The following is a 24,307-nucleotide window of genomic DNA, read 5'->3' as shown; positions in this document are numbered from 1 at the left end:
CGTCCAGGCTACTTAATCGTGATGGGACAGTAAATCATGTCCCATCCAGTCCTCATTCATTGTACATATTTCCTATCTATGATAATGACCATCCACATGAAATAAACTCAGACCACCCAACCTTATTCGAAATTAATACGAACCATCCCCACATGGCCATGAGTTTATCTGCCCCAATCCTCCTAGCTTAGTCCCAACATTGAGCACAATCAAACAATGTACTGCAACCATGTGGCCCGATTCCAGCCCTCAACTCGGTACATCTTCATCCGCCAACACCCTTGACATTTGACTACCGCCCCTAATTCCCCTACTTCCCCCGGATCCTCGACACCCAGATACCATGACCCCCTCAAAACCACCCCAAACTCAACCTCCATCCACCCATACCTACATCTCCCGCTCTACCACCCACGCGCCCCCATCCCCCAGCCCTCCCAAGTCCCAACATCCACCGTAGCCACCCCACCCTTTACAATATTTTAGATACAAATCCTCATCACCGTCACACTCTTACCACAGCTCTACCACACCAGCCCAACAATATTAGAAGCCCTCTCCGGGCGTAAAATCACGCCGCTGTGGAGGTTTACAGAAATGGAGAAAAGTGGGATGGCTCCAGAATACCTGTCTAGTAGGCTACTAGTTTATAAATATAATAAAAAGATATATCAACAGGCAAGATGGCCGAGCGGTCTAAGGCGCTAGGGTCAGGTCACCTGATCATGCATGTTCTTCGGAATATTCCTAGTCTCGAAAGGGGCGTGGGTTCGAATCCCACTCTTGTCAGATTCTTTTTTTGTGTTTTTTTTTTTTCGGGGGTCCGGGAGGGATGGGGTCCATTTTTTTTTCTTCACCAGTCAGCATCAATCCTCCCTAACTGAATGTATGTCTCTTGATGATTATTGACCAGGATAACTCATAACCCAATAATTACTCTGGTGTGTATCCAGGTTGCGGGATCAGCAACCCACCCCAGGGAGCAAAACACTCGCTGCATCGAGAGTTTTCCTTAGCAAACTCACAGTGAAACATACTACTATTCTTGGACTGTTCGACCCCAACATCGCTCGTATTATGAAGCGAAACAAACATCATACCTGATCAGGTCTCATCGGGACATCCCAAACCTGCGATTCTCAGACAAGAAAACAACGGTCCTAACCTCACAGTATTGAACTAAACTCCTGATGAGAAAATGGCGAAAGAGCCCATTTACACTAACGGTAAAACAGTCTCAGAGCCAAAAGTCCTTGTCTCCTTGGCTTTAAGCAGAGAAACACAAGCGGGCGTCATATTCCAAAGGGCTATTCGCAAGCGATCCAGGGAGACACTGGGACACCACATGGAGAATATTCAAGCCACTATATTGTGGGAACGTTTTGACTGTAGCATATGAGTCACGATCGTGTTTGTTAAGACCTTCCAAAGTGTATCATCGATTACCTGGTCGATATAATGCACGTAACATCTAGGCTAGACATGCTGCATACCATGAATCAGTGATAAACTCACGAAGTATATTACCTGGCAGTCATGCCAACATAGACTTTGAAGAGGAGATAAAGCAACGAAAACTCAGGAAGCAATCACCCAACACTGCAGTCTGCAGCCCTACCACAAGCCACAAATGTAGATGTGGTTACCTGCATTATCACATAGCGTGTTTGCTACTCTAACTATATGCAGGAAAGAACATACCCGTCAGGTTCTGGTATCTTAGCAGTGACTCGAACCGGATGATAATATTTGTTTGATCGATAGGGATGCATGTGCGGTTCACGTGAAGATAGTGGATGGTTGCTGGCTCTCTAGTATGGAATGTCTGTACCTGGCCAGGTATTAGCACGACTAGCATTGTTGTACCGGACTGGTTTGCAATAAAGCTGGCGGATAAGCACTTATTGGTATATCTCCGAAACTCGAGGAATAGCAGTATTATGCTAGGACTAGGCTGTAATTCCGACTAACTATGGTGCGGCGGAGATTATCCTGAATGTAAAATATGAATATCAACCAACACTGATCTCTCGTTCAAGATGGTGGTTTGCTACCCGTTTACTTGGACCCCTGCTACTACAGGTGCTTGGAATATCCGAAGAAGTTTTTGTGCTCTAATTTGTTCGCCTGACAAACCTATTTCTAGGACTCTCCAGACATTGGAAGCAAGCGACAGACCACATAATCAACACTGGCTTTTCTATTTTTTGCAAGCAACAAGGACCGGGTTGTGAAATCGCAAGTACAACCGTCCAGAAACCCACTATGCTCCCATCAGTAATAACTTCTACCAGCTTCATCCAGCAGCCAGGTAGCAAGATGCCTCAATCATAGACTTTACTCCACGAGCTCCTGTTTGTTCCGCGGCACATAGACGGCACAAAGTTTTATACATTCACACCTTAGATCCAGTCACTTCCCTGGCAACGCCCAGTCCCCTCGTGAACCAGATCTCGCTCCTCGCAGTCTCACTCGGCTTCCTCAATAAACCCCCTGGAGCAGAAGATTGAACGCGCCCTTTCTACCAAATTACTCGCCGCGATGCGCCCGTATGAACTAATCTTGCACTGCGTGAGGTATCCTACAAAACAGCACAACAGATTACCGCCGATTAGATACATTGATCCCTGAGACCTCTCCCCTGATTACCACAGTGGGATATCTTAGAAACGATCAACAGCGGAGGAGCAGGAATCTAGAGTAGGCCCTATTTCTTGCCAAGTGAGGCTGATGCTAATGGCTTGAGCCTGAGACACAGTCTCGACCGTCGCCCTCGGTGCAGCCTGAGCCGGAGCACGAGTCCTCGCTCGCGCTCGCCATCGCCTCGACCGAGTCGGAAGCCGGGCCGGCACCCGAATCCACGCAGACCCTGTCTTCATGGCACACTCAACCGTCAAAAAGTGGAAAACCCGCTCTTGATCGAGATAATCAGGAAGCTGGGGGTGTACCAAGTGACACGATTGTATCAAGGCGACCGAGGGCTGCAACTGGAATAAGGGAACGATTTTGGTATTCATTGTGTTTCGGATGTGGAGGTGGAACAGGAGCTCAACGGAGTCAACGGAGAGTGGGAATTGCTGATAGGGGTGATTCTCGTAAAGCGTGCTGACTCGGCGAGCTAGTAGCAGAATGGACCTGCTGCGAGCTACTCTTCGAGAGGCATAGCCTTGAGGTCCGTTGGCAGCATCGCATGCAGGTTAATTTCTGTTATCTGTCAGTCAACCATTGAGTCATCTAGTGTGAGGTCTATTGATGTTGTTATCTTGATTAGACCTATTCAACCTGTCCGGTCCCATCGAGCACCAGATTACCCCTTTTGAGGCGCAGGGTCTTGCACTGGACCACGGCGACACGCTAGTGTCTAGTCCTATACGAAGGGTCCGTATCAGGGTCTGCCAAGGACACCCAAGCAACGCCGTCATCCGATTAATTTCCATCCAGGGCTGCATCCGACGAACTCAGATTGCCATGTGCTAACCGTTCAGGGGAGTTGGCCTGGACTCGTGGCCAGTCAGCGCCGTAGCCTCCCCGCTTAATAACTAGCTCTGTCAGACACCCTGCCCGGATCCTCTCATTGGCTGCTAATCCTGTTAGCGCTGGGCCAAGTCGGGTGCTCCGCCTGCAACCGAGGATGCGTTCCATCGCAAGTTCGGGCGCTTGTCCTGCACTTGGTGTGCACTATTGAAAACTAATCTGAATAGCAAATGAATCCACCAGAATCAGAATGCCAGATATGAGTCAATGCTCACCAAAGACCTCATCTCCGGTGCGGCCGTCGGCTCAACCGGTGTTCGTCCACTAGTTCACGGACAGCTTCGCACTTCGCAGCCCTGAGCCCTCGCTCGGGTGGCGCAATGGAGCCGTCAAGTTGGATGATGGCTGCCTACGACCCACTCGTCTGGTTTCCCCCTTTCAGATTCGTCGTCGTGTTCAGACAGAGCCTCTTCACAGCCCAGGATCGGTTGCTGGCACTGCTGGCTGAGTGCTGATGGCTGAGTCGGCCCGTTCAAAGTTAGTGAGGAACAGGTTAAGCCTAGTCAGTACCTAGGTAGTCAGTCATCGACAAGGCTGGAGCACTCGTGCCCCTCCTGCGCCCCCGTGGGCCACTATTTGGATTTTCTCCGATCTTTTAAAAGACCCAGACACCCCGGTCATCTTCCAGCTGCGTGAGCATCAACCACCGTCAACCGTCACCACCATGAAGTCCACCACCCTGCTTTCGCTGGCCTCGTTCACCCAGTCGGCCTATTCGCTTTCTCTCCACCCTCGCGATGAACCTGCCACTCTCGCCCTCAACTTCGAGCGTCGTCAGATCGCCAACCGTCCCCAACGGAAGCGATCGACGGCCTCGGCCGAGCTGGTCAACCTGGTAGGTGCCACCCACCAGACATCATGACGATCGCTAATGAGCAGTTTTAGGCCGCCAATCTTGGCTACACCATGAACCTCACCCTTGGCACCCCTGGACAAGCAGTCAGCGTGACACTGGACACCGGCAGCAGCGACCTCTGGGTTAACGCGGGCAACTCGAGCGCCTGCCCCTGCGACTATGGCTCCTACAACTCCAGCGACTCCTCCACATACGAGTTCGTGAACGAAGACTTTTACATCCAATACGTCGACAACAGCGAAGCCGCGGGCGATTACGTCAAGGACACTCTTCAGTTCTCTAACGTGACCTTGACGAGTTTCGAATTCGCTGTCGCATACGATGGCGACAACGATGGTAAGCATCCTCTTCCATCCTTTCATGTCCCATCCCTCCATTTTCCATGCCTCCATTTTCCATCCCGCTAACCATCCACAGAGGGCGTTTTCGGTATCGGATATGCCGCCGACGAAGCCAGCCTCGAAGGCACCTACACCAACTTCCCCCAAGCCCTGGTCGATCAAGGCGTCATCAACTCGGCCGCCTACAGTCTCTGGCTAGACGACCTAGAAAAAGGCCAAGGCACCATCCTATTCGGCGGTGTCAACACCGCCAAATACTACGGCAGCCTACAAACCCTCCCCATCATCCCCGAGGAGACCGACTACGGCACCGAAGTGTACGCCGAATTCGCCGTCAACCTGACCGCAGTGCACCTGGAGCAGAGCGGCAAAGCCGTCTCCGTCAACAACAGCGCCGAATTCCCCACATCCGCCGTGCTGGACAGCGGCACCGCCCTCGCCTACATCCCCAGCTCAGCCGCCGCGAGCATCTTCGATGCCGTGGGAGCCGAATACTCCGATGTCTACGGCTACGCCGTGGTCAACTGCAGCCTGAAGAACGAAGACATCACCTTCTACTTCGAATTCGCCCAATCCTTCAACATGACCGTCGACATCAGCGAGATGGTCATTGACGACGACGACGGCAGTGGCTACTGTACCTTTGGTCTGTCCGCCAGCGACGACGACACCCTTCTCGGCGATACCTTCCTCCGCAGCACCTACGTCGTCTACGATCTCGCCAACAACGAGGTCTCCATCGCCCAGGCCAACTTCAACCCGGGCACAGACCACGTCCTGGAGATCGGCACGGGAGCGAACGCCGTCCCCAACGCGACGGGCGCTACGGAGTCCAGCTCCTCGGGGTCCAAGACGTCCGGTGCTTCCTCTACGGGCACTGGGGACTCGAAGAAGGAGAGTCTGGCGACGGTGTCGCGTAGCCAGATCACTTCGCTGGTTGCGGGTCTCCTCGTGACTGGGTTCTTCCTGACCTTGTAAATAGTTTGATGTGATTTGTTTCGTGGAGATATTATTGCATTGATACCTTTTTCCCCCGCCTAGACTGATGGCTGGTTATGTGATGCATGGCATGGAGCGTATGTAGCATATGTTTGATGACTTATAGAAATAATCTTATATCATATTACTTTCTACTCTACTGTGATTCCCTCCGATCGTAATCTTCAAAAAGTACTCCCTAGGCAGCCATCAAAAAGAAATTACCCCCACCAACCTGATTTCTAATCCAATCCCAGATCTGCACCAATGAAATTAATCCCATCTCCCGGAGATCATACCGGAAAGCTTATGCAGGACTCGTCATTCACTCATCATCACCTGAAACCCAGCATCGCAAACACCAACATTCATTTTAATAACCCACCACCCGATAATTCCCAAGGATAGAATCAAATCAATAAAATGAAAGGATCGAATACGAATCCTCCGCAACATGAAACCAACCCATTTCTGCACGATGACGCGATCCTTCACGGATGACGATGACCCCTGAGGCACCAACGAATCCTTTAGATTGGGTGGATCTGATTAGTTGGTTCCTTGTGGGGCTAAAAATAACTCCGAGGTGATGTCATCATCCGCGTATCTTAATACTGTACTCTGGATCTCGATTATCAGGAAAGAGGTGAGGAAAGGATAGATAGAATTTAGAGTTGGGGTTTGCTATGCTATGAGATATATTTTTTGTTTTATTGGTTCTGGGTAGGAGGTGTTTCGCACACAAAAATTAAGAATTTCCTAAAGAGACTAGCGCTGGAATATGATAGAGCGGGGGAAGATACCTACTATGGTAGACTAAGTAGATTTGAGGTTGAGAAATGAGGTGAGGTGAGGTATGAGGAACAATGGTGTCTGGGTGTTGAGTGTGTTTCTTGATTTTTTGGAGTTGAGCTATGCACGGCTTTCCAAGCCGTTCGGTCCTTATTTCTGCCGGTGAATATTTTGGCACTGTCCAATCAGGATTCACCAGTGACATACTCATCCATAACGAAGCCAAACATAGCTTCTTCAGTTCATTTGAGGATTATATTAGATCTTGCAATAATGAACCGTCTACTGGGAAGATGTATAAGCCCGTGCTTGAAGTTATTTGGGAAAGGTTTTAGTGAGAGAGATGCAGGATGTATGATTGATCCCGTTGATGATATCTTATAATTTATCATCTTTCTAGGACGGCACAAGCCATCGCCGTCTCAGCTTGATGTCTACCGTGAATACATCAACAAAGTTGTTTTAAACAGAAGAACCATCCGAGCTAGTCACTTTGGTGTTATATTCTTTGCTGTGTTCTCTGCTACCTCTAGCATAAGGCTTCATTATGTCGGTATTTGATCTGGCTTGGCACTGCCTAACATTCAAGGAACGGGAGCTGTTTCCTCGACGGGGGCAGATTCTTTCTTGTATATAGGTCTGTTGCGTCTGCGCTTTCACGTATTGTATACTCTGTGTTGGTGACTGGTTAAGCCTCGGGGGAGCTTAGGAGAGAGAAGCTAAAGTCAAATAGAGTATATAGAGATGTGACGATGAATAAGGGATAGTTATTTGATCACCGAGACCCGAAATGATGGGGCCACGTTGGTCCATTGCAAGTTGCCCACTGCACATTACCACGGCTTCCAGATTAGCCAATAGAATCACTCAAGTGACATGCATTGACCCGGCCCTTCAAATAAACCGGACACCGTCAAATGTATAGCTACGAACCCAAGACTCAAACCCCCAACAACATCCATTCTTCCCCCCGACACCAACTCCAAAAAACTCTACTACCTACATTCCATCATCCTACCCTTATCACCTTATTCAACAACCCACCATGTCCCCAAACCCAAACCCAAACCCAACATCCTCTTCATCTGCATCCATAACGCCGGCCGCTCCCAAATGGCCGCAGCCTACTTATCGCATCTTGCAGGCGACACAATCGAAGTTCGTTCCGCCGGATCCGCCCCCGTCGAGTCTATCAATCCTCAAGTGGTGAAGGCCATGTTAGAGGAAGGTATTGATCTTAGGGGCCAGAAACCAAAGATTCTTACCCCTGATGCTGTGGAAGGAAGTGATGTGGTTGTTACTATGGGATGTGGTGATGCGTGTCCGGTTTATACGGGAAAGCGGTATATTGATTGGATACTAGATGACCCTGCGGGAAAGGGGTTGGAAGGGGTGAGGGTTATTAGGGATGAGGTGAGGAGGAGGGTGGTGGGCTTGTTGGGGAGATGAGGCTTTTGGGGTAGTATGTGGGAGGTACACGACATATATCTCTGTCTTTTTATTATCTTGACTGGTTTTGTTTCTCGTGGGTTTTGGCAATAAGCATTATTATTGTCCTAAGGTGCATTTTAATTTATTTGATGAATGTACTGCAGGCAGTGATAATCCCGGCACCATGAGAATGACATATTCGACAGTTTAGGACAGCGGAGGCTGCACTGTCCCTGCGGCATGAGTGAGAAGCTCTATCATGGTGAAATAGTGCCAGTCAAGTCTAGTTCCACAACTGGTAGCCAGACCGAGAACGTGGATGCTGACACCCTTTTAATCTCCACACCCGCATACAGAAATTCAATGTCGATCATGAATTTAGTATTCATAAACCGCGGGTCCCTGATGCCGTGCATATGAGGTGCTCGGGCTTGCTCCAAACCTTGGAGCTAGTATCTGATTAAGCTCAGTCGGCCGATAGACCTGCAGATGGTGTGAGAAGAAAGTTTAGTGATTGCGTGACAGCAACAATGGTTGGCGGCATCGGACCAAGAATAGGGCGGATGGCCCTAACTGGACTGCCAGCTCCCAACCAAAACATTTGAACACGCAAATCGCGGGGCCAGTTATTAAATAAAGAGCTCCAGATTATCCCCGCCGTTACCGGGGTTCGCATTGATATGATTATCGTGAATGGTGACCCCTCATGTGCTCATCACGTCATCCCGGCCCACTGTGGTGCTACACCAGCATGTTGATCGACCTTCATTTATAACTATCAGCGGTCGGAGCTTGTTGTCTATTTAACTGCTACTTTGTCAACATTGCCGGCCTGTCTGAACCGACTCCAAAGGCAACTCACTGTATTTTCATTCCGCAAACAGCGCATACCTCACAATGGCAACCGATAACCCCGCTCGGCCACGCAAATCGCTCATCCTCAATGCATTCGTGGAAATGTGTACGCAACCCCAATCCTTCTTATCAAATCCTAACACTCCATAGGCAGCGGCCACCAATCCCCAGGACTGTGGCGACACCCCGAGGACGAATCGCACCGATTCAACGACCTCGACCACTGGACCGAGCTGGCCAAACTCCTCGAATCCGCCAAGTTTCACGGCATCTTCATCGCCGACGTCCTAGGTACCACCCACCCTTGTTCCCAGTAACCCAACCACTAATCCATCAGGCGGCTACGACGTATACAAAGGCCCTCGCAATCTCGACCCGGCCATCATATCCGGTGCTCAATGGCCCGTCAACGAGCCTCTAGCAGTCGTCCCCGCCATGGCAGCCGTGACACAGAACATCGGCTTCGGAGTGACAGTCTCGACGACGTACGAACAACCCTATCATCTCGCCCGACGTCTATCCACCATTGACCACCTCACCAAGGGCCGGTGAGTCCCCCCCCCTCCTAACCACCAACCATCTGTGATCGCCACTAACACCCCCCAGAATAGGATGGAACGTAAGCACCCATCCCACCCCAACACCACCCCCGACTGACTCACCCCCCCAGATCGTAACCGGCTACCTCGACTCCGCAGCCCGCAACCTCGGCCACACCCAACAACCCCAGGTACCTCCCCCCCAACCCCACACCAACCCCAACCCTAACCCCCCGCAGCACGACGACCGCTACGCCCAAGCCACCGAATACATCAACGTGACCTACAAACTCTGGGAATCCTCCTGGCGCAGCGACGCCGTCCTCCTCGACCGCGAAACAGGCATCTACACCGACCCGAGCCGTATCCGACCCATAAACCACGTCGGAAAATACTTCACCGTCCCCGGCCCACACATCTGCCAACCCAGCCCGCAACGCACCCCCGTGATTCTCCAAGCCGGAACCTCCAAAGCAGGAAAAACCTTCGCGGCAAAACACGCCGAAGCGATTTTCGTAGCGGGGCATTCACCCTCCGTCGTTGCCAAAAACATAGCCGAGATACGGGCCCTGGCGGGGGAATACGGACGAGATGGGGCGAGTATCAAGTTCCTGGCGCTGTTGTGTCCCGTGTTGGGACGGACGGAGGAAGAGGCGAGGGAGAAGTTCAAGTATTTTAGGAGTTTGGGGTCGGTGGAGGGTGCGTTGGCGCTGTTTGGGGGTTGGACGGGGATTGATTTGGATAAGTATAGAGATGATGAGGAGTTGAGGGGGGTGGAGAGTAATGCTATTCGGTATGTTTTCACTTTTGTTTCTTTTGGAAAGGGGTTGGAGGTGTGGGCTGATAGGATAGATCTGCCGTTGAGGGCTGGTCAAAGGCTACGCCGGAGGTGGAGAAATGGACCAAGGAGACGGTGGGGAAGCATATCACTGTTGGAGGACTGGGGGCTACGCCGGTGGGAACGCCGCAGCAGGTGGCGGATGAGATGGAACGGTGGGTGAATGAGGCGGATGTGGATGGGTTTAATTTGGTGAGTTACTGACTAGGTTAGTTGGGATGGTAGCGTTTGCTAATGGGTTCAGGCATATGCGATCAAACCCGGCTCGTTCAAGGATATTATTGAGTTGTTGATTCCGGAGTTGCGCAAGAGAGGGCTTTTCTGGGAGGATTATGCCGTGAAGAAGGGTACGTATCGGGAGAATCTATATGGGAAGGAGGGGCAGACTGGTCCGCCGGATGATCATCCGGCTGCAAAGTATCGGTGGCATGCGGGGGTAGATGCGACGGAGCATCAGATTCCGGAGAATTGATTCAGTGATGGTGAGGTTGATATGTAGAAGAGAGAGTTTAATACAATGCATAGCATATGACAGAGAAACACCAGGCTTAGCGGATAATGGTAGAACTGGATTAAATGTGAATTAAAAATTAGTCTAATACCGTGAATACGGCGGAGGCGCCGTATCAGCCCTATCAACCCCCACTCCCTCCTGCAACCCATACACATCCAGCGTCGCTACAGCCTGACTGGCCCTCTTCTTCCGCTTCAGATCTCTCCTATACATCCAAATAACGATGATAAGAAGACCGATCGCCCCACCGACTCCCACACCAACCCCCACTCCGATCTTGATAGAGCGACCCGAGATGCCCGAGCTTTTTGACACCGCAGTCGAGGAACAAACTGTCAGCTCGGTGGATGTTATATTCTGCGGTAGCGATGTCCTACAATCAATACGGACCGTCGATTCGATTTCCACTTCTGTAAACACCTTGAGAGAAGCGAAATTCGCACTATCCAGTCAGTACCTGCCGATGAACAACACGGGGTATCCTTACGATGAGATCTTCCCCTTCAGAAAGATTTTACTCGTCTCGACGAGCGACGAAAGATCCACGTCTAGTTTCGTCGAGCTATCAATCGTGATATCTGCCGTTGTATTGCGCAGAGATGGGAGGTTTACACTACAATCCAGTCAGCATACCCATGATAGAAGGTCAGGTACATACCCGCTCATCGCCCCCTTCAATTTAAGACTCTCCGTCACATTGGTAAGCTCAGGAAAGCTCATATTCAACGGATGTCCATTATTCGAAACATAGACACCAGCATATTGCCCGCCACATCCGGTAGTCGCAAGCACCGGCAACGACAAGCTGCCACAATCAGCCACCCAATCCAACAACCAAAACGAACAACCAAACAACAAACCTCGAAAGATTCCCTGCAATCTTCACCTCACTCGCATTCCGCAACGCCGGCAAAATAACATCAAACGCCGTCCCAGGCGGAGTCGTACAATCCGAATCACTGCATATCTCCAACACCCTAGTCACGGTCTCCAACTTGGGTAAATCAAGACTAAACCTGTCAGCACACCCCACACCCAACCCCCAGAGAAATCACCCCTACCTATCCAATTCCCCCGTAATCCAAATATAATCCGCCTTGGCCACCCTCGGCGACGAGAACCTCAACTCCTCCGCATTATCAATATTAAAGCTCGCGACGGACTCCAATTTCGGCATCGAAATCGACCTCAACTTATCCGAGTCCACATCCACGGACCCCAGCGACAGGAGATCCGGAAACTCAATGGCAGTTAAATTCGATCCCACAGTGACGACCCCGGTGATGTTAATGAGGTTATTCACCACCGCCGAACCGGTGAAATTCGTCCCGAAACCTATATCCCCATGTAGCGTGGTGCAGTTCGTCGTGTAGGCGTCTAGTTCATCCTGGGTGTAGAAGTTCTTCACGTCCACGTAAAAGTCCCCGTATGTGGTGTTGGCGTAGCAGTCTTGTGCGGACACCACGCTGATACCTAAATACCATAATCAGCAAACATGAACAGAAAAAAAATAAGAATAATAAATCATAACAACAAATAATAAAACAAGTAGATAGATGTATAGATAGAATGTATACATACCCCTCAACCCAACCACCACAACCCCCAAGCCAAGAAGTCTCAGTTTCATGAAGTTTGAAATTTGATCCAGTAAGATTTCTTCCCGACGGCGCGGTAAAACTGGGTCCCCTCGGGCCCTTTTATCATCCTTTGTTTGGTATTTTTTTCGCGCTGATAAGAGAGAAGTGGGGGGAACACGCATATAGCCGAAACACTACTTCGGCTGGGTTGGGTTTAGGGCCCGAGATAATGCTGTAGCGTAGGGCAGGCAAACATGTTATTGACTGGTTGGGTGGGTGGGAGGGGGGGCCGCTATTGTCATCTTGGGTTTAGTCTAGGGGTTCCAGGGTTCGATAGTTCGGGTTAGTGGGTTTTAGTGTGGTTGATGGGAGGGGGAGTTGTGGTGGGTTGTGGTTTGTGAAGGGGGGTCTTGATATATAGGGTTTTTTAATGGTAAGGGTGATGTTGTAGATTTGATTGTTTCTCTGCGTGGGGTTTATGTATGGAGAAACTTATTGGATTGATTGATGGATAAATCAAGGTGGGGTTGATTACATCGCCCACCAGTTGACAGTCACCTCGGATATACCCGAAAACATTACTTCCCCTTCCCACCGCTAAGAACAAAGTATACAGCTAACTACGCTCGATCCGGAGGCCAGGTAGTAAGAAATACAGAATATCCTTCCCCAAAACGACCCAACTCCAAACTATCCTCACTGAATCCCCAGGCCGCAGCAGCCCTTTCGTCCGGGCGATAGTCTACCCGTGAGGACCAATTCACGCGTATACCTTCTGCACTATGTCCGAAAGAAAAAGTCAAGGAAATTTCAGACTCCAGTTGAAAGTCAATGGAGGCAAGACGGGGCATATGTCGTGCCGCATGGCCCAGGGAAATAAAAAGCCGGTGAAACTGTTCAATGTCCATGACGGGGCGGGAAATACACCCTTCTTCGGAATGGCAGATCTCGTATTCCCAGTCACTGATAGCAGCAATTCGAGTCTCGTCGTTTGGGGTTGGATAGAGGAGCCATTTTCCTGCCAGATGTGATATTAGCTATGTTTGTGTTTGGGTGTGTTCGGTGCAAATGTACCCGAAGGCAGCTAGGGAGGAACGGAAAGTAACTCGATAGTCTCTAGATGAGGCCAGTGTAGAGATGGGGCTGTAGGTTGCCCGTCATCGTCAATGGGACATAGAAAGTCCATAGACAGAGCTGTGCATCTGAGCTTTAGTACGCGAAGACCAAAACTGAGGTTGCGGATTGTCATGGCGAGATTATCAGACTCGGAGGATAAAACGTTTAGAGCAGGCATGGTATCTTTCCATGGTTCTTCTAGCTGGTTGATGAAATCGAACACTTTTAGAGTCTGGGGAATCAGGGCTAATCCGTTGGACACCGCTGGTGACCACCGAAAAGCATTAGTAAATGCTGTAAAGGTTCGAGGATGAGCTGTCCTACCTTGACGCCTCGCTTGAATATACTCCAATTGATCTGGCCTAGTTAGATAGTTGCGATCCACATGCAGTTTCGTGATTGTGGGACAGTGCTGCACGATCTGGAAGATTGCCTTGGCCCAGATCTGATGATCGCTACCTTTCTCCGGATCCCCAATGTTTAAGAAGGAGAGAATGTCAATACATGGAACATCTGGTAGCATAGAAGCATCATCATCAGGAAAACATGCTCGATAGGGCTTTGTAGCTTTTGTCCGCCCGTTTCTGAAATCCCAGGTATACTCCCAAGCATCAGACATGTATGACGTATATGGCTCCTCTCCTGGATGACGACCAAGTAGTCCTAATTGCAAAGAGAGTCGATGGGTTCGGTCCCAGGTGCTCAGTACCCGAAAAAGATTAATGATAGCGGATTTGAATGCTTGATCATTTGCATCTCGAACTGGGTTCTTTAGTCGATAGCCCTTGTGTTTGCGACTTGTCCAATCCGGGAGTTCGTATGGGACAATGATATTATATTGAAGATGACGGATCCAGGGTCTTCGTACCGTGCCGGTGCCCGATGTTAGTGTCGCAAAGCGATCCAAGGAGATCTCTTGTTGAGGATCTCCGTCCAGTAAATCATCGCTATGGATGATAACATTTCTGGAATGGATGAATGGTTCGAAAGCTGCCTGCCACCGCCGACAAACCGTTGTATAAGGAGCCAAGGCGACCCCTTCATCGGATAAATAATTCCCGATCTCCGTCAACAGCTCTAGAGGAAGAATCCCAGCCATGATGTTCACTACGAAGACCGGTAAAATGATGTGGACGATGGAGCTCGAAACACTGCTTATGGCCGACTATGTGGGTCGTTGAAATCCCCGCTGGAATTTTCCAGGGTTTGATTTTCAACGTCTTGGCACATTAATTGAATGGGCTGTCCACCCGACTATTGGCTTGGCAGGGCACCGGCAATTAATATAAATTCTGCCACATAGTATACAGACATGGATAGAGATTTGTTAACATCCCCTGACTTCTCTCAATCCTCATTCAACAAATACCCAGACCCCAGCAAGGTACAATAGCGGGTATTGTTCGCCAACTTGCAATCGTACACATCGACAGACGGATTCCAACTCGCAAAGTCTACCATGGACACTCCCTTGACCAGCCAACGGCACGGAATCTGCCCATACGTGTTATCTTCGTAATCCTCGCAATCACGTCGGGTATTGGGAGCCAAGGGAGCTGTGGTCGGGGTCACGATTGGCACCCATGATGTCAAGCCGGTGGCAAGAGGAAGATCGTCCCAGTTCATGCGAGTGCCTGTTTGTCCGACCCACCATGGTGTGGATGTTGTGCCGCCGTAGCCGGGGTAGTCACTGATTTCGCCTACCGGTTTGATGCCTAATTTGTCAGCTTGGGATATGCGTAGATGTTGAGGTACTGACAGTAGCTGTGGTTGGGCCGGATGTTGGAACAATTGGCGTGTATCTCCGGATTCAAGAATAACAGATCGGATACAGTGATGCCTTGTGCCATTGCAATGGCTTGGCAGTAGTCGTTTTCTGTCGCCATGTTAGCGGGTTCTTGATAATGGTATAAGAGATGGACCTTTGGCTCGGTAATATTTCCCACAGTTTGTGTTAGTTCCTGGGGCTATATCGCTGGGTACCGGGGCTGCTACTTTTGCTGTAGCCCCAAAAGCACCAGTGGCATAGGGGTTATGTTCAGAGGTTGCCCTGCCAGGATAGCTCACACAGACATAGTGGCCGATGAGAACATCAAAGTTACTACACTGGGAGTTTAGCACAGAGCTCCAGGTTATGAACTGAGTGATTGTTATGCCATATTTCAGAGCCAGGCTCATGCAGCTGTCACTGGCTGTTACTAGATGCGTCTGACAATGTCCAGTGACGCAGAGCGTTCCACTGCTGGGAAAATCAACGCAACCACTCTGCAACCCATTCTCGATCAGCATTCGCCAGGTACTGACATTGTTTGCAGCGGCAAATGTGTCGCAGGTGTCTCCGGGCTGAATGACGGCGCTCCGATCGGCGCAGGAAGTGGGGATTGTGCTGGTTGTGGAGGAACTGGGAAGTTAATGCCTGCACGTAGACATTCGCTGATAAGACGTCTTACCTTGTGACGACTACTGGAGTAGGCGTTGGAAGATCTAGGGTTGAAACACCGCAGCTCGACGTCAATGAGCTGTACTGCTCAGCCAAATCATCATTGTAGAAATAGCCATTTCTCAATTCAGCCTGGAACATTCGGAGCCCACACGCATCGCACTCATCCTGGGTATCCGTTGACTGCAGGTGAAACAAGCAGTAATTGCCGTCACTGTCTTTCAGACACCGCTGGTTGTAATTGGTAAAGTAGTAATCAGGCAGGACGATGGGCCGATACACTCCAGAGGTACCTTTGGATGAATCTCCATCATCATATTTATCATCCGCACAAGCGGTTTCCACAGCTTCCCGATAGGATGCGATAGAGGTCTTGCACTCGTCTGTGCACATCTGGTCCAGATGATCAGGGGTTAGGTCTGTTGTGAATTGGTACATTGAATTCCCACTTTCAATGAATGCACATGACAGACTGGCTGTCAAGGCAGCCACACATCCTGGAGACAGAGAGGGAAATTCATCCGAGGTGAATAGTTGTATTTCTGCGCATGCTGGTGCTGCAAGAGCCAGCGCGACCGACCAATGGTTCCACTGCATTTTGCTTGAATCGTCGCTGAATCCTCCGACAGGATGTTGGAAAGTCAGGTGCAAATAGCACTCTGGTCGCGGGGATCGAGACTTTAAGTTCTTGGATTTGGACCCACATGTCCAAGGCGCTAGCAATCGTCGGATCGGTCGGATCGTTATAGATTGTCGGACCCTGAATAGCTGGCCATGGTGCAGAAAATGCTTCTCTTATACTTGGTATTCAACTCCTTTGCACGGATTATACAGTTGGTTCAGTGAACCCTATATCAGCACTGACGGGTCTATCTGAGCTGTATTGAATCTGGTAAGAACAATACTTTGGTATGTTGGCGTTAGTGATTTTCATGAACTGTATCTGATAAGGGTTGACCTTGAGACTGGACAAGACGAAGACACATGCACGGTCAAGCCGTTTGTAAATCTACACGTTCTAAGCCCAGCCTACTGCCTCAAAATCTTCTTATTCATCACATTCCACAGCAACCTCACTAAACCATCCCAGCCTCCTGCTTAACGGCTTCCAACCAAAACGGATCATCCGCATAGGTCTGATTCCACGGATCATCACTCTCATAAGCAAACACCCTCGCGCGATCCTGAATCATCTGATCCGACGGACGCAACCCCGCAGCCATCTGATCCCGAATATACGCCAAAAGGTCACTATGCACATTGAAATACCGACTCAGCGCATTCGGCACATCCCACTGAAACGGGATCTCATCATCCTCATCACCTGGCATCCCTAGCACATCCGACGTCTTCCACGGATCAGGGGTATGCCACTCCGTGCCCACCAGATACGGGGGGATGGCGTTCTCAACAAGTCGCTGCACGTCTGGCTCAAACCCCCAGTCGCCGGTCCACTGCTTCATATCGGAGCCTTGTTTGAAGTGCTCAGCGACATGGTCGACTCTCTCCGGCCAGGTCTGGAACGTGGCATTGCAAAATCCGCATCGAGAGATAAGTTCGTTTCGGGTCTCTCGCCAGGAGTTCATACCGGAATGGAGACCGTCTACGTGGTGGGTGAGTTTCAGGTGCTGGCGGAGGTGGTCTTTGCGTGTGAAGGTGCGCTGCTCGGAGGGTTTCTCGCAGCAGATGCTATAGTTGTGGGCCTTTTCGAGGTGGTCTTCGTCGGCGTTGAGTTGCTGGCAGAAGATGCACATGGGGGTGCCGTTGTTGTCGACGAGAGCGCCTTCTGGGGCGCATCGCCACTGGTCCACGGGCAGATGAAGGGCCTTTTCGTGTCGCTGCCAGTCGTATTTGGTTGCGAAGGTGTCTGCGCAAAAGGTGCATTGGTAGGGTCGACGGGCTTCCTGGAGGCGGTTGGCGTGGCGGATGTGTTTCCGTCGACGGCGACGAGGCTGGGGACGGTGCATGGGGGTTGGTGGGCGTTGTGGAGGCCCGTGCGATAGGGCGACTGAGATTTCCGAGGATGACTGGCTATGGCCGCAGCTGCTGGAGGGTTCTCCTAGGATAAACGAGCCGCTGGAGTCATTGCTGGACCAGGCGTATTGCGGCACTCCGTATGGTGAACTGCCCGGGAAAGCGGGCATGTCGGGGTCGGCCAGAGCGCGCAGAATGTCGTCGGTTGCCGCGGCCTCGCTTTCTGGGGGCGAGTGTCTCCAGCGTTCCATTGGTGAGAGGAGGGACTGGCCCTGAGGGACAGTCATATACCGGCTGGAGCGCTTCCGGCGACGAGCATTAATGAACCAGTTGGAGATTTGAGTACGGCTTAAACCGGTCCGTTGCTCCAGGTCATCCTTCTCCTGGGCAGTGGGATAGGGATTGTCGGGGTGGCTCTTCAGCCATGATTTGAGAGTCCTCACAGCATCCCCGGACAGTCGTTGGTGGTTGCGCTGGTGAGAAGGGCCGCTTGGATACACTGCATCTGGGGCGGATTCGAACGAGACGTCGGGCAACTCTGAAGGCAGCGTAAAGATAGGGTCCAGGCTGGCGGAATTACTTAGCGGGTCTTCCTCGTCCAGCGGCGGTAGAGACAGAATGTCGTCACATAGTTTAAGGCGCGCGTGATGAGCGTGCTCCATCTGGATGGTGAGCGGGCATTGTCACGCATGAACAGCAGTTGTTGAGATTCAGAGGGGCAAAATTCTCACGCCCTTGGAGTGACACGCTCCACTTGCCGACGTCGGCAATCCGTGCGCGGCCATCCATGGATCAAACTTCATTGGCCATGACGCGTTCTGACAGTAGCCGAGATCGGAGTGGTTCTTACTTACTCCCATCTCATCATTAACTTGTTCTCCCTGACTCACTGTAGGGCGCCATACTTAGGGCTCCACCCTATATACTTAACCCTACTTTTCGACCACGGTTTGAGAATACTGCAACTGCACATCACCATGGCCACATCAACCACCACCGCAGTCGAGCTGCAGCCACACCTGGTTGAACTCGAGGCAAGAGGTCCCAAAAATGCAGTCACTCCAGTATCCGACGACGTCATGGAGGCTTCGCGCCTGGCAGACGCGGGGGTCCCTGAAGGAGGTGCCGGCTGGGTGGTCATCGCAGGGTGTGCCGTAATCACCTGGTGGTTCATCGGAACTTCCTACTGCTGGGGTGTGCTTCAGGCAGCGCTGGTCAAGGAGGGCGTTTCATCCGCATCCACCCTGTCTTTTGTGGGATCGTTGGCCCCAGCCTGCATCTCGTTTCTGGGAATTCTCAATGCTCGGGTGATCCGCCAACTGGGAACTCGGACGTCAGCTCTCCTGGGGATATTCATGCTAAGTCTGGGAGAGATCCTGAGCGGATTCGCCGTCAAAGAGGTTGGTGGACTTTTCGTCACAGCCGGTGTCGTAATGGGCGTCGGAACAAGGTATGTCCCCATCCCAACCATCACACCATAGCTAAGAGTGTAGTCTCTGCTTCATGGTGGTCTCCATCACCCCGGCGCAATACTTCAAAGCCAAACGCGGCGTCGCCAACGGAATCGTCTACGCAGCCGGGGGGCTCGGCGGCGCAGCCATCAGTTTCATCCTCAACGCATTATTAACCCGCGTCGGCACGGCCTGGACATTTCGTATCTTGGGATTCATCACATTAGCCACCGGTCTCCCTGCAGCATTCCTAGTCAAGCAGCGGATCCCGATTCCGCCCTCTGCCTTTGTCGAATGGTAAGCCTATCCCTCCACTGCCACACCACCACTAACACCAACAGGGGTCTCTTCCGAGACATCCGCTTCCTCCTCCTCTTCGCCGCGGGGGCCATCGCCACCTTCCCTCTATTGGTCCCTCCCTTCTTCCTCCCCTTGTACACCAACTCCATGGGAATGGGATCCGCCGCGGGGGCCGGTGTCGTCGCAGCATTCAACTTTTCCTCCGCCATGGGCCGTCTCACCTGCGGCTTCGCCAGCGACACAATCGGCAGTCTCAACACGCTCTTCGTGTCGTTGTTGCTTAGTGCGTTGAGCATGTTGATTATCTGGCCTGTTTCGACGTCCATTGGACCACTGATAGTATTCGTTATCATCAATGGTATGGCGAACGGGGGGTTCTTCTCTACGATCCCCACTGTGGTGGGAAATGTCTTTGGATCTGCGAGAGTGAGTGTTGCCATGGGGATGATTGTGACGAGTTGGGCGGGGGGGTATCTTTTGGTGAGTTCATGCCTTTTTCTGATATGGATAGGATAGGGTAGGGTGCTAATGGATTAGGGCTCTCCGATTGCGGGATATATTCTTGATGCCAGCGGGGGTGAAAAGGCGGGGATTGGGGCGTATCGACCGGCGATTTTGTACGCGGGGTTTATGGCGTTGGGAGCGGCGGTGTTGGCGGCGTTTATACGGTTGAAGACGGATAGGAGGTTGATGAGGAAGGTGTAATTCTTGAATTAGAGAAAGATAATAATGCTACTTATGCAATGAATGCATGGATGATAACCGCAATCACCAGGAATGCGACATCCGGTATCCCATTGGCCACATTCGACCCCAGATCAACACCCCTGCATCGCCATCTGAAATTCTCGATCCCGTGGCATGATTGGCCCGTTGGTGATCGTTTCTATGGAAGCGGGCCACATTCCACGGATGCTCATGTTGTCTATCTACTAACTTTCTATTCCACCCACGATTTTGCACTTCCCCAACTTCACGCAGCATCATGTATCCCTTATGGCTATGGTACATCCTCATCCTAACCGTAGCCGTACAGGCCATTGGCTTTGATCTCGATAACCCAGGTACGTCCTCCCATCATCCCAACCAATCCCCTGAAGAACTACCACCCATCACCCCATACCATGTCCCAACCACCTCCTCTATCCCCAATACTACTACTACTACTACTACTACTACTACTAATATCAATCATAGAATCCATCAAAACCTCCCTAAAACCCATAACCGCCTCCCTCCTAACCCACTACACCGGCAACCATCCGGGCGACAACCCCGGCAACCTCCCCCCCCCATACTACTGGTGGGAAGCAGGGGCCCTCTTCACCACCCTGCTCAACTACCACCACCTCACCCACGACACCACCTACCTCCCATTAACCATCCAAGCCCTAACCTGGCAATCCGGCCCCAGCGGCTCCTTCATGCCGGCCAACCAAACCCGCACCGAAGGCAACGACGACCAATCCTTCTGGGCCTTCGGCGCAATGTCAGCCGCAGAACAGAACCTGCCTGATCCTGCGCCGGAGTTGAATGTCCCGGGGTGGTTGGGCATGGCGCAGGCGGTGTTTAATACGCAGGCGGAGCGATGGGATACAGGGACATGTGGGGGCGGGCTACGCTGGCAGATATTCCCGTTTAACGAGGGATGGATGTATAAGAATACGATTTCGAATGGGGGGTTTTTTCAATTGGCGGCGAGGTTGGCGAGGTTTACGGGCAATGGGACGTATGCTGAGTGGGCGGAGAGAGTGTGGGAGTGGACGGAGGAAACGGTGGGGTTTGTGACGCCTGAGTTTAGGGTTTGGGATGGGGCCGGGGTGGAAAGTGAGTGTAGGAGTTGGGATCGGATTGAGTGGAGTTATAATTCGGGGGTGTTTTTGTTGGGGGCGGCTGTTATGTTTAATTTGGTGAGTATTATACTACCTTTTGGGGGCGGGGGGTGGTTAGATATGTATGGGGGTTAGCTGACAGGACAGACTGAATCCCCCACCTGGCGAGCCCGAACGGAGGGTCTCCTCAACACCAGCAGCAGCATCTTCTTCCAAGACGACAACGTCATGTACGAGCGGGCCTGTGAACCAGTCAATACCTGCGAGGTCGATCAACGGTCCTTCAAGGGGTATTTGGCGCGGTGGATGGCCGCCACGACGCAAATGGCTCCGTTTACTGCGGATCAAATCATGCCTAAGATACGGGCTTCGGCGAAGGCAGCGGCGGAGACGTGTACTGGGGGAGAGAGTAATGTGACGTGTGGGTTGAAATGGACGGAGCGGAAATGGGATGGGATGGATGATGTCGGGGTGCAGATGGCCGCATTGGAGGTCATGCAGTCGACGTTGATTGGGATGGTGGAGCCCCCGGTTACGCGGGATACGGGGGGTATGAGTCAGGGGAATCCGGGGGGAGGGGAGCCAGGGCAGGAGAAGCAGCCTGTGCCCGAGGGGTTGAGGAGGGAGATTACGCATGGGGATCGGGCGGGGGCGGGGTTATTGACGGTGTTGGTGTCGTTGGTGGTGATGGGGTCGACGGGGTGGTTGGTTTATGAGTGATGTGATATTACTAGTAGTAGTGTATATAGTTGATGAATGATGATTTGTTGGGTGAGGAGGTAGGGTTAGGGATTGATCCTTTGTTAGTGATTGTGATGAATTCGGGTTTTTGATGGATACAGATGTGATACCTGGAGGTTGTCGTAACTTTTCTGCCTGATTGTGTGGATTAGCGTGACTGTAGATTGGCATCTATTTCCCAACAGGTATACACTGCTCAATACCCTCGACAGTCCTCAACACAGACAACCTCCTCTTCATCCCAGCCAACATCCTATCCATCATAACTGAACCCCCCCTCTCATACCCCCTAACACGAAGAAACTCCAACCTTGACGGCAGACACTCCACCAATCTAACCTCCTCCTCCACACCCATCCCACTAGCAACATACCACAAACAATGCACTCCCAGACTCAAACTCCTCAACACCGTAAACCCCCTCAACCCCTCCCCCTCCCCTCCAGCATCCCCCTCCACCCCAGAAACAACAAACTGCCCCAACCGATCATCAAAATCCAAATCCAACACCTCCAACGTCCCCCGATGCCCAAGCACAGCCTGAATCAAACTTCTTCGATCAAACATCTCCACAAACCCCGCATAACACCCCCCCTGCACGACCGAATACCTCAACTCACGCAGACACTTCATCGCACGGATAACCCTACACAACAGCTCTGATTTAAAGTCACACCTCCTAAGATCCAAACAGGAGATATTCGATGACGCGGGCGGAAGAATCCCCGCCAATGCAGGGCCGGATGCATTCCCAAACCCTTGAATTGCTTGGATACATAATGACTGGATTCCCGGGAGGGCATGGACAAGCTCGATACAGAGAAGAAGGTCTTGTGGAGCACAGGCCCGGGACCGCGCATCCGGGGATTTAGCTGCCGTCGTGAGAAGGCGAAAGTGTTTTAGTTGGCCCAGGTACGGACTACTTCTGGTTAGATTAGCCGAGTTGGCCTGGTTGAGGAATTTGGCGAGGGGATATTTCTCGATTTTGGCGGCGATTAGAGAAATGGCTTCTTGGGAGTCGTCACGTGGGGAAGAGGTGTATTCCCAGAATGGAGGCGAGATGGCTAATGATACCAGATGGGGGGAAGATGCGACGAGGAGCGTGGTGATAGCCTGGGCGATGAAGGTGGATTTTCCGGAGAAGCCGTGTTCGCTGCTGGTTCTATTAGCTAAGGGTACATTAGATGAGGGACTGGGGACAAACTCGTAGTATGTGAGATATCCCCAATCCCTGGCGGGAATTATCTCCTGCATCAACATGTTGAGTAAGCGGTCCTCTCCGGTGGCGGTGAAACCGGCTTTGTTGATGGCACGACGGAGGAGTTGCATGTCTGCCTCGCTCAGAGATCGATCATGTTTTCTCGGGAGATAGCTTAGTGGTGAGCGGATGGGAATGTCCATCTCGATGTGGCGCAGATAGCTGCCCAGTTTGGGGTTGCGCAGGATGGCGAGTAGGGTGGTGAATGCATGATTCGCGTCTCGGATGCTGCTGATGCGGAGGCTGCGGTAATGAGTCTTGGTGATGAGGTCGTGGGCATGGATCAGGGCGTGCAGAGCTGGACTGATTGCTGACAGGGCACGGACATCCGAGCTGTGGTCGAGAAACGAGATGAGATGTAGCAGGATGTCGGCGGGGAGATCAGAGACAGACAGAGCGGGCATGATGGGGACAGCAGAGGTTGGAATATGATTAGCCGTCGTGGCCGACGGGGCTCGGCTCGGGTGAGGCCCCACCTGTATCGAGCTAGTAATTCGAATGTCGTTACTGTAAATGCGATACAGTCTTGACGAGGGATATCAACTAGGGTTACCCTTTCCACACGGCGTGTCCTGCCAGTAAAGCAGTCGACTGTTCTTCAATCTACCCCGCCATGTCTATCGCTTCGTATCCGAGTGATGACCGTGCGTCAACTGACAGCTTGCTACCGTTGCACTAATGCACGCCAACGGGGCAATCCCAGCCAACCATCCAATGCAATGCCTGCACATACGCCATGACGATGCACTACGAGCAGACCATGCCATCAATCACAAAGGCTTTCTGCTGAAACGGACAACCTAGCAGCTCCCCCCTTCCATCCGCCGTGGCATCGACTACTGCATATTGTCTCACAGCGGGATGATATATCAATACCTCTACCCCCTCCCCATCCCGCCCTCCATACAACCACCCACCACCCACAACGATCCTCCTC

The 24,307-nt window shown here is 51.6% G+C and overlaps 10 protein-coding genes and 1 non-coding gene across 11 annotated transcripts; 6 read left to right on the top strand and 5 right to left on the bottom strand.

Annotated features, from left to right (window-relative positions):
• Positions 1-677: 677 nt before the first annotated feature.
• On the top strand, positions 678-789 carry BO94DRAFT_t46. The gene has a single exon. It is a non-coding gene; the product is annotated as a tRNA-Leu (tRNA).
• Positions 790-3,957: 3,168 nt separating this feature from the next.
• On the top strand, positions 3,958-5,855 carry BO94DRAFT_562545 (pepsin-like aspartic protease). The gene is made up of 3 exons (XM_025614295.1): positions 3,958-4,369; positions 4,420-4,726; positions 4,808-5,855. Exons 1-3 carry the CDS (start codon positions 4,199-4,201, stop codon positions 5,707-5,709), a joined length of 1,380 nt encoding a protein of 459 aa, XP_025472725.1. The 5' UTR covers positions 3,958-4,198; the 3' UTR covers positions 5,710-5,855.
• A 1,711-nt stretch (positions 5,856-7,566) lies between these two features.
• BO94DRAFT_421158 (arsenate reductase ArsC) lies at positions 7,567-7,941 on the top strand (the record flags this gene model as incomplete). Its single annotated transcript, XM_025607404.1, has 1 exon — positions 7,567-7,941. A coding segment is annotated over one exon (375 nt), but the record flags the coding sequence as incomplete, so codon positions are not given.
• Positions 7,942-8,553: 612 nt separating this feature from the next.
• Positions 8,554-10,701, top strand: BO94DRAFT_530700 (LLM class flavin-dependent oxidoreductase). The gene is made up of 8 exons (XM_025610727.1): positions 8,554-8,893; positions 8,938-9,078; positions 9,125-9,335; positions 9,394-9,406; positions 9,458-9,517; positions 9,566-10,119; positions 10,179-10,356; positions 10,409-10,701. The coding sequence occupies exons 1-8, from the start codon at positions 8,830-8,832 to the stop codon at positions 10,634-10,636; spliced, it is 1,449 nt and encodes a 482-aa protein (XP_025472723.1). The 5' UTR covers positions 8,554-8,829; the 3' UTR covers positions 10,637-10,701.
• Positions 10,702-10,759: 58 nt separating this feature from the next.
• Positions 10,760-12,397, bottom strand: BO94DRAFT_571461 (uncharacterized protein; the record flags this gene model as incomplete). Its single annotated transcript, XM_025614868.1, has 6 exons — positions 12,260-12,397; positions 11,740-12,151; positions 11,539-11,688; positions 11,337-11,483; positions 11,166-11,291; positions 10,760-11,120 (listed from the first exon to the last, which is right to left on the bottom strand). The coding sequence occupies exons 1-6, from the start codon at positions 12,306-12,308 to the stop codon at positions 10,760-10,762; spliced, it is 1,245 nt and encodes a 414-aa protein (XP_025472722.1). The 5' UTR covers positions 12,309-12,397.
• Positions 12,398-12,878: 481 nt separating this feature from the next.
• On the bottom strand, positions 12,879-14,473 carry BO94DRAFT_552770 (uncharacterized protein; the record flags this gene model as incomplete). Its single annotated transcript, XM_025613619.1, has 3 exons — positions 12,879-13,295; positions 13,355-13,638; positions 13,699-14,473. 3 exons carry the CDS (start codon positions 14,471-14,473, stop codon positions 12,879-12,881), a joined length of 1,476 nt encoding a protein of 491 aa, XP_025472721.1.
• Positions 14,474-14,721: 248 nt separating this feature from the next.
• On the bottom strand, positions 14,722-16,431 carry BO94DRAFT_571459 (LysM peptidoglycan-binding domain-containing protein; the record flags this gene model as incomplete). Its single annotated transcript, XM_025614867.1, has 4 exons — positions 15,825-16,431; positions 15,297-15,775; positions 15,134-15,250; positions 14,722-15,074 (listed from the first exon to the last, which is right to left on the bottom strand). Exons 1-4 carry the CDS (start codon positions 16,409-16,411, stop codon positions 14,722-14,724), a joined length of 1,536 nt encoding a protein of 511 aa, XP_025472720.1. The 5' UTR covers positions 16,412-16,431.
• Positions 16,432-16,837: 406 nt separating this feature from the next.
• BO94DRAFT_530697 (homeobox protein meis) lies at positions 16,838-18,476 on the bottom strand. Its single transcript, XM_025610726.1, has one exon. It carries the CDS (start codon positions 18,448-18,450, stop codon positions 16,891-16,893), a length of 1,560 nt encoding a protein of 519 aa, XP_025472719.1. The 5' UTR covers positions 18,451-18,476; the 3' UTR covers positions 16,838-16,890.
• Positions 18,477-18,867: 391 nt separating this feature from the next.
• On the top strand, positions 18,868-20,244 carry BO94DRAFT_507407 (MFS general substrate transporter; the record flags this gene model as incomplete). Its single annotated transcript, XM_025609610.1, has 4 exons — positions 18,868-19,238; positions 19,282-19,536; positions 19,581-20,019; positions 20,077-20,244. The coding sequence occupies 4 exons, from the start codon at positions 18,868-18,870 to the stop codon at positions 20,242-20,244; spliced, it is 1,233 nt and encodes a 410-aa protein (XP_025472718.1).
• A 280-nt stretch (positions 20,245-20,524) lies between these two features.
• Positions 20,525-22,091, top strand: BO94DRAFT_552766 (glycoside hydrolase family 76 protein; the record flags this gene model as incomplete). The annotated part of the gene is made up of 3 exons (XM_025613618.1): positions 20,525-20,603; positions 20,737-21,449; positions 21,519-22,091. The coding sequence occupies 3 exons, from the start codon at positions 20,525-20,527 to the stop codon at positions 22,089-22,091; spliced, it is 1,365 nt and encodes a 454-aa protein (XP_025472717.1).
• A 136-nt stretch (positions 22,092-22,227) lies between these two features.
• BO94DRAFT_482970 (uncharacterized protein) lies at positions 22,228-23,774 on the bottom strand (the record flags this gene model as incomplete). The annotated part of the gene is made up of 2 exons (XM_025608909.1): positions 22,228-23,274; positions 23,317-23,774. 2 exons carry the CDS (start codon positions 23,772-23,774, stop codon positions 22,284-22,286), a joined length of 1,449 nt encoding a protein of 482 aa, XP_025472716.1. The 3' UTR covers positions 22,228-22,283.
• Between the last annotated feature and the right edge of the window lie 533 nt (positions 23,775-24,307).

Source organism: Aspergillus sclerotioniger (assembly GCF_003184525.1).
Source record: "Aspergillus sclerotioniger CBS 115572 chromosome Unknown BO94scaffold_2, whole genome shotgun sequence".
Lineage (NCBI taxonomy): Eukaryota > Fungi > Ascomycota > Eurotiomycetes > Eurotiales > Aspergillaceae > Aspergillus > Aspergillus sclerotioniger.
This window is presented reverse-complemented; position numbering and strand designations above follow the sequence as displayed.